Below are 8,883 nucleotides of genomic sequence, written 5' to 3'. Positions count from 1 at the left end.
GATAGTATAGCTAAAATTGTTGATAAAGAAACAGTATACATATACTACACAAATACTTGACTCTATAATTCTTAATTGGGCGTGATTTCTGAAGATAAGTTTAGGTAGTGACTTCAGAGCAGAAGTTAAATTACTGTGTCTGAAATGATTAGTAATTATAAATATTATGCTGTTTTTTACAATTATTTTTTCTGTTTTTGCAATTTTTTCAGGTTAGGTTTAGCCAAGAATGTAAATGCATTTCTAATATGCTCAAGACCGAAAGAAGTTGTAATGCTATTGATAATTTTAGTTTTTTCGAATAATTTGCTTCCTGTTTCAATTGTGGCAGTGTCTAGGTCTTGTACATATGAAATCGATTCTTCTGTCATGTTTTTATTGGTCGGTCACACTTGCAGTGGATGCGTATTTTTTTGTGATATGTTTAGATGTAATGATTTAATTGTGTGGGACTGAGTCCTTGGTTACTTTTTTCCTTTGCCTTTACTGACTTGTTAATTATCGTTTGTACAGCGATTTCAATTTTTATATGTATTTTTGTTCTGTTTATTGTGGAGAAGCTTGTGTTTTCTAAGGTTAATTCATTGTTTTCTTGGTGTGTGAGTGGTGTCCCTGTTTTAGTTTGAGTTATACACATCAAGGGACGAATACAATTGCAATTGTCTAATTTTTTTTGTTTGTGCATTTTTCCTTTGTGTGTGTATTTTGCAGTGAAGTACCTTTTATTGGTGTCATCCATCAAGATATATAGGTTTATCATACATTATCGTCTATTTTGTATTTTGGTTTGCTTTTTTTGTGAGAAGTTGTGTGCATTATTTGACTTTTTCGTTTCTTGGTGGAATGTGTCTGTTATTCCTGTCTCCATTTGAACTATATAACTCAAGAGAATTATTCGATTCTAATTTCGAATTTTATTTATATTTTCGCTTCATTTATTCCAGACAATTTCGCGCAATCTGTTTTTCGAGGTCTTGGTAGCACTTGCATCACCTTATCTTTATTAATCTTTTTCAAGTTTGTCTGCACCCAAAATACCATTAATTTCATTTTATTTGCTGATTGAAACACTTTGTGTGTTTTTTTATGGGTAACACCAAAGATTTTCTACAAATGTTGTCATTTTGTCATCACAAACAATATCGACTATCGCTGGGGGAGGCACCATATTCATTTTGTCATATTCAGATGTTTTGTTTTACAATTTGCATTGTACCATTTCCAACCAATGGCGCATTGATAATTGTATTATAATTGAATTTCAGCTAATAATGCATCAGTGATATAAGCCTTTAAAATATACTATAATAATCAAGGCAGAAGACCAAAATATAGTGTCCAAGTGATATTGCAATGGCTAGTATGGTGGCTTATGGAGGTGAGATGGTATAGGTTTATTTCCCACTTAAATTTTAATATTTTTTACTTCTTAGCGTTGTTAACACATTCTGATACTTCCACATGACTGTAATATAAGTATGTTTTGCAGTATTCCATGTTATTTATATTTCTGACTGGTGAAGAATGAAGGATGAAATAAATATTTGGCAATTTTGAGTGTTTGGTTAGGCAGGAATATAAGAGGGCAGCTTAAATTACTCTGTCTGAAACGAGGAACAATAAAATTCAGAATCTTCTGTGTCGCAAATATTTCATTGTGCATTTCTGAATGTGTGGAGGATTCTGAGTGCATTGTTAGGCAGGAACCTAAGAGAACAGCTTTATTAGCTGCAACTAAAATGAGTAGCAATAAAATTCATATTCTTCCTTTTCAAAAATATTTAGCTCTTTATTTCTGAACTGAATTATTATTTTGAAAATAGTTGAATGTAGTGAAATTAGAGACAGGAGAACCAGCCACATAACAGGATAACATCACTACTGAAGCAAATGTAAAGGCTATAAATGATGAGTCACAAGTGGCAAATATATTTAATAATTATTTGTTCAGCATAGTACAAATTACAGGAACAAACAGATCAAGAGAAATATCACAGCAGTACATTGTAAAAGTAGCTCTAATAGAACTCAGTGAAATAAATATATCACCAATTTCTCCTTATGATATTAAGAAAATTATATATTTCCTCAAACACAAAAGCTCATCTGGTTTTGATGATGTTTTCAAGAGAATGCTAAGAATTTGTTCCCATATAATAATCCCTGTCTTAGCAGAAATATTTAATGCAATACTAAAACAAGGAATTTTTCCAGAGAGACTCCATTGTCAAACCTCTCCAAAAGCAAGATGATTCGAGATATGTCAATAACTACCAACCAGTTTCACTACTGACATCATTTTCCCAAATTTTTGAGGAAGTGATGTATTTTAGAGTAGTATCTCACTTGAGCAACAATAACATCCTCAGCAAATTATAGTTTTAATTTCAGAAGAGTTTCTTTACTGAGAATGACTTTTACATGTTCATCAACCAAATTTTGCAAGCATTAAATACTAAAAACAGTGTCAGTAGCTATTTTCTGTGATCTGTCTAAGGGATTTGATGGTGTGAATCACAATACTGTCATAGATAAACTGCAGTTTTGTGGGATTGGTGGTATACCCAAGCAGTGGATTATGTCACACCTAAGCAAAAAAAAAGGAGAAGTTGTACTTAGTAATCCAATCAATGTAGTATAGGGGCAGTATTATGACTGGGAAGAAATCACATATGAGGTTCCCCAAGGCTCAGTCTTAGGTTCACTCTTGTTCCTTGTATATGTAAACGGTCTTTCATCTAATATACAACAAGCACAGTTAGTTATTTTTGTAGATGACCCTAATATTGTAATCCACACAAGTATATACACAGAAACAGAAGAAATGTTTTTTTTTGCGAAAGGTCTCACTGTCCTTTATAAAAAGACACAACATATTCAGTTCTGCAAATCTGGGGGTTCTACAGCAATGATAATCATAACACATGTTGAGGTAATAATAAATAGGATGGAAACTTCAAAATCCTTAACTGTTCATAGTTAAGGCAATTAAACTGGAAAACACACATTTTAGAACTCTTATAACATCTTAACACAGCCACAGTTGCAATTAGAATTGTTTCAAATCTTGGGAACAGTCAGATCAGTAAGTTGACATGTTTTGTGTATTTGTAGATGAAATTAATATCGTAATCAATGCAAGTATAACCACAGAAACAGAAGAAACGTTAAACAATGTTCTTAAAAGTATCGTTGACTGGTATTTTGTGAACGGTCTCACACCCAATTTTAAAAAGTCACAACATATTCAATTCTGCATATGTGGAGGTTCTACAGTAGTGATAATCGTAACACAAGGTGAGGAAATAATAAACAGTGCATAACCTTCATATTACTTAAATGTTCATTAGACGAGAATTTAAACTGGAAAGGACACATTTTGGAACTCCTAAAACAACTTAATTCAACAATGTCATATGGAATAATGTTTTGAAATAACACATCGTCAAGAAGGAAAGTCTTCATTTCTCAAAAAATTGCTGTAGGATTAATATGTGATGCAAATAAATGATCATCTTGTAGACATCTGGTTAAAGGGTATATAAAATGTCTGACAGAAACTGAAGGAGAATTTTTAAAACAAACTAACAATTCCTTCTGTTTTGTAGAGGAATTTCTACTACTGTGATGTGTAAAAGATAGTGGAGAGGAAATACTAACTCACATCTGAAGATATCAACAAAAAAAGTTAAACATTCAGGATGTACTAATACTTAAAAATTTAATTGTGACGTGTACGTGAAATTACTCGCTCCACACCATTACGAATTATCGTGCAAATGGTCAATGGAACGTGAAACCAAATTAATAACTAACTGGCTATTTCCAAGAATGTGGTTTGGCAGGACAGCTTAAATTGCTGTAAATGAAATGAGGAACAGTAACATTCAAATTCTTCCTTGTTCCAAAATCAGTACCATTTCCTGCGGCTGTCGATATTGCATGTGACTTGCAGAAAGTCTTGTGAGATAAATACTATCCTTTTTTTAGGTTTAGCCACTAACTTAATCATCTGTCTTGTTGTCGCTATCTTGGAGAGTGTAATCAGCCTGTTATTAAAATCATTTATGATTTCCTTACCAACTAAGGCAAACGATCGCTTTTGCGTATTATAGCGTCATCGGTCAAATCAGACAGCTGGAATCGGACGTTAATTTATTCTCGACAAAGCTGTCCCTCAAAGTGAGGCTGTATGCTCTTCTGCTGAAGGCACATAAAGTACTGGCCGATCCTAACCATTGCCAAACACCGTGGGAGCAAAACCATGTCACAAATACAGTTCTCCTCTAATTCGTCAATGTGAGTCTGTAAAATTCAGCCTTAAATTACAGTAAATAAAGAATACAAGCTCCCTTCCATTCCACTTGTGGCATCCATTCATTTGATGAATCTTAAGTACACTCATTTTAAGTAAATATACTGCAGTAGTGAAGGCAGTATTAAGTGTTAAAATTTGCGACGTACCTGTAGTTTATGCACAACAGTGAAGGCTACTTGCAACAGTGACTTAAACATTGGAAAATTTACAACATGATGCCGTTTACAGCCCAGAAAAAATTTATGGAAATTGATTGCGCTCAACAAGCCCATTAACTTAAATAACTATGTTCGCTTTTCGTTTTTGATCAGATTCATCAGGATTTAGCAACCGAGGTGCCGTACCATCATCACATTTTGTTTTTCTTGTAAGTTATTAGGCTCATTACAATTTGACACTTGCTTCCTTTTTGCACTGCTTTATTTACCGAAGTATCACTAAACTTCCAGCCTAAGCGTACATAGGATGTATTGTTCCATGAATTAATTGTTATTTTGACTGGTAGCGTCACCAAAATTTTCTTTACTTGCGTACAGCAGTGATCTTTCGCGTCACCCTCCAAAGATTGCACTAGCGCAATGTAAAATGTAAACCAGTGATAAACATCATGGAATTAGACACCGAGAGTACGACAACTTCAATTGATGACAAAACAGAAGATTTCTGCGAAAATCCTACCCGCGATACTTTGGCTGAAGGATTGATGTGTTTATTGAAGCCAACGATTGATCAACTGGATGAAAGAGTTCGCGCAACTCGGTACTGTAATAGAGATTATGGTTAACTTACAAGTGTCATAATAGCCTATCCGAAACGAACCACTTGTTTCTTTTGCCAACAGAATAAGCCAAGTTGAGTTGAAACAACAGATTGAAGGCCTCGCGGAGGAATTAAGGAAAATTTCAGATTCCCAGCAGTGCCCCTTGGATTTGGACGCCTATGTGAAAAAACTTATGACAGCGAAACAAAAAGTAACTGTCGTTAGTAACATCCTGCAGACGGCACAAGTAAGGGAAGATCGGTTTATGAACCAATCACATGTCACAATAGCATCACAGGCGTTGCTTTACTGTAGAGTACTAGTTAGTATTTTGTGAAATATGAGAGTGAATGCTCAGTACAACAAATTGCAGAGGAATGGACGAAAAAGAATTTAAATTACGGTATTATTTTTTAGCAAACCAATTTTAAATAATTTCGTATAATACAGAAACATTTTACACATCAGCTGAAAGCTTAAGCCGCATAAGTACGTTATAAGTAGAGCTGCCACTTTCCCCTTGGTACACACAGATGTGGCAGAATGAACCTAGTTATTTAACAAAGGGGCTACCCGAAGTATTTACTTTGAGCCACAAGTAACTGATTTGTAATATCCAGACACTGCCAGTTTGGTAGGCCTGTTTGTAAGACATCATCTGTTGGCATTATTGAACTCTTGGGGTGATCATCAGGCCAGCAGTGTATTGTCTGTCAGTGTTGCAGATTTTTTTAAAAAAAAAATATCACTCCCCTTCGTGATGGCTGGTACAGCTTTAAGTGTATTGGGCAGTTTATATATTTTACTGCATTTTTACAACAATCTTTTATCTGAAAGTTGGTCTCTTGCGGTTATTTATAAATGTACAATGTAATTCTAATTATGATGCTCATCCTTTAGTTAGTTCATTTATTAGACACTTTTCAATTATTACTTGCTCAAATTGATTTACAGTTGTTTGTTTGCACTATGTTTGATTAAGTTTGTGGCTTTACATGTATGATGGGAAATCATTCTTGATTTCTAACATGGCATTAACTTTGTGTACTGTGTCATGAGCCATGATGGTAGACTGTTACTTGAGTGGTTGTTCCTGGAACTCAGTTGCTAGAATGGAAGTATTCTCTCTCTCTCTCTCTCTCTCTCTCTCTCTCTCTCTCTCTCTCTCTCTAACTTTAATTAAATTTAGTCAGCATGGCAATCAGTCTTTATTAAAGAGTCGTTCTGATGATGTCTATGAATGAGATGAATCTGTCTTTGGTTTTCCTAGTATGGGAATCATTGTGTTGGTCAGTTTTAATGCAAAGCTGTAGAGCCAGTCTTTATGCAGAAGTTGCCGAGTTGAGTTAGAAAAATGTTCATTTGGGTTTTTTTTGTGGAGATGGGGTCCTTTTATGTTGGTGTTGTCAGGTGTATTATTCTGTTTCCACTTATTGTGTGCCAGGCACAATCTGATTATTTTTGTGATTAAGATCAGCTTTGTCTGCAAATATTTGGAGCATTTACTTCAACATCTATGATTTGTTCATATCTTTTTGCTGGCAGCTGCTACATAGTGTTTGATAGCCCTGCTTGTTGGTTGGGGGACAGACGGTCAGGGGGAGGTTATGGTTGTTGACAAAGTAAGGAGAAGATGATTGGAGGACTCTAATGTTTGTGTCACCTGAGCTGTTAGTGTGTTAGTGATGTTAGGGCTATGGAACCTGTGGTTTGAGAGCAAGTGTTCTGTTGTCCAGTAAATAGTGGTGTGGGGAGAGAGAGAGAGAGAGAGAGAGAGAGAGAGAGACTGTTTACATATTTGGTTGTCAGGAATTTGAATAATGCTTCACCATTAGGGTTCATATATGTGCCTTCCAGCATGTCATGTTGATCATGAAAGTCTCCCATGAACCTGAACTCTGGTATTGCCATTGTATCCTTGATTGATTTGACTGGTAGGCTTTGATTGAGCAAATCATACATGCAAGCAATTATTAGTCTTCATCATCTAGGCCATATTGCTACTGCCATTAGTGTCTGTGTTATGATATTATGTGATTTTTGTGTGTGTGTGTGTGTGTGTGTGTGTGTGTGTGTGTGTGTGTGTGTGTGTGTGTGTGTCACTCTTGTATTTTTATATTGATTTCCAGCACTAATTACAAAACAAATGTATAATACCAGCAAGGCATGAAATGGGAGAAGCCCATGTGCTGCATAGAGCGTAATCCTCTGCTTCTCACAAATCCCTCAGTAACTGATCAAGGAATGTTTGCTGAATAGTATTTACATTATAGAAAGTTGTTCAGACTAATTTTTAGTTATATTTCTGGCATAAATGCGCAAACAGTTTTACAACTGTTTGTGACTGTCATTGTTAGTAAATATTTTTTTAAAAATTAGCAAGCTGTGATACTTGATGGCAGATTAAAACTGTGTGTCGGACTGAGACTTGAGCTCAGAACCTTTGTCTATTGCGGACATGTGCCCTACTGACAGAGCTACCCAAGCATGACTCACAGGAGAGTTTCTTTGACCTTAGGAACGTAGGAGATGAGCTGCTGGTGGAAATAAAGATGTGAGGATGGGCTGTGAGTCGTGCTTGGGGAACTTAGTTGTTAGAGTACTTGGCAAAAGTTAAGTGCTGGAGTCTTGGTCCAGTGCACAGTTTTAATCTACCGGGAAACACACTCCACTGCAGAGTGAAAAACTCATTGTAATTACTAGCAGCCTTCAATGTGTTGCCTTATAGTAAATAAACACACACTATTTTTTCCTTGTTTCATGGATTTTGTTATGGTTACTGCACAACTCAGGTTTTGGGTCATAATCCCATTTTCAAGTACACGACTGACTCCAAAGATGATAAAACAAAGATAAACATGATGATAAGGTAAAGATAAACATATCAACTTCTTAACGCATCAATCCTTCACTTAATGTGAAATTACTTCAGTGATGATTTTTTGACAAATTACATATGGAATTACTGTATTCAACACTAACATGACTAAACATACCTAGGAATAAAGTTATGCATCAGCCTAAAACTTTTTATGCACTCGCAGATTGTGGCCCAAAGTTTTACTTCTGTCTAGTTGTGGTAGAATAATTGAATTGGGATTGCTCACTTCATAATAGGTGCAGGGATATACTCATCTGTCTCTCAATTTCTAACTGGTTAAGTTTTGCCCTGTTTTTCTGTGTGTGTAAGACTTCATCAGTTATGTATTTGGGGTTTTTGTTGAGGCAGTAGCTTGAAGATAGAATACAGCAACCATAAATTTAAAAATTATTGTAAAGTCTCCTTCACTGACACATTCATCCCAGCACCTCCCAACATCCTAGAACCTGTAAACATGCAGCAATCCACCACATAATCCACTATCTCCTTCTTACCCCTATGTTCCAAGAATAATTTGACCAGGAACTTAATACAGTAAAAAAATAGCTACAAATAATGAATCATTGACAGAATTATAAGTGAAGAAGGAAGCAAAGTCCCTACTGTCCCCAATGAACAACAAAGACAAACTGGAAAAGAACTGATGCAGATTACCTCTTATCGGATAAGTGAAATTTTTAAGGCAGAGGGTTTCTGTGTGCTTTTTTTATGTCCCTCAGACAATAGGTAGTTGCTTGTTCAATGCAAAAGTCAACTGGCTAGCCATCATAAAAAGTGGGGTTTGTAAGATCATATTCCAGAAGTGTCAGTCTAGCTATGTGGAGCAGATTGGGAGGCCAGTCTGCACTAGGCTTGAAGAAAATCATAGATGGAGGCTGAGGAAGCCTGATTCAGCTTTTGTGGACACTGCCAGTCATAGATGTT

At 35.5% G+C, this 8,883-nt stretch overlaps 1 protein-coding gene across 1 annotated transcript in view; it reads left to right on the top strand.

Annotated features, from left to right (window-relative positions):
* The first annotated feature begins 4,908 nt into the window (after window positions 1-4,908).
* Window positions 4,909-8,883, top strand: part of LOC126278264 (SNAPIN protein homolog) — a 28,892-nt gene continuing 24,917 nt past the window's right edge. The window contains exons 1-2 of the mRNA XM_049978267.1: window positions 4,909-5,077; window positions 5,160-5,325. Of these exons, the coding sequence (XP_049834224.1) occupies window positions 4,926-5,077; window positions 5,160-5,325 (318 nt within the window). The 5' untranslated portion in view covers window positions 4,909-4,925. The remainder of the gene's footprint in view (window positions 5,078-5,159; window positions 5,326-8,883) is intronic.

The sequence above is a fragment of the Schistocerca gregaria genome, chromosome 6, assembly GCF_023897955.1.
Source record: "Schistocerca gregaria isolate iqSchGreg1 chromosome 6, iqSchGreg1.2, whole genome shotgun sequence".
Classification (NCBI taxonomy): Eukaryota; Metazoa; Arthropoda; class Insecta; order Orthoptera; family Acrididae; genus Schistocerca; species Schistocerca gregaria.
Note: the sequence above shows the minus strand (reverse complement) of the source record. Positions and strands in the feature narration are given on the sequence as shown.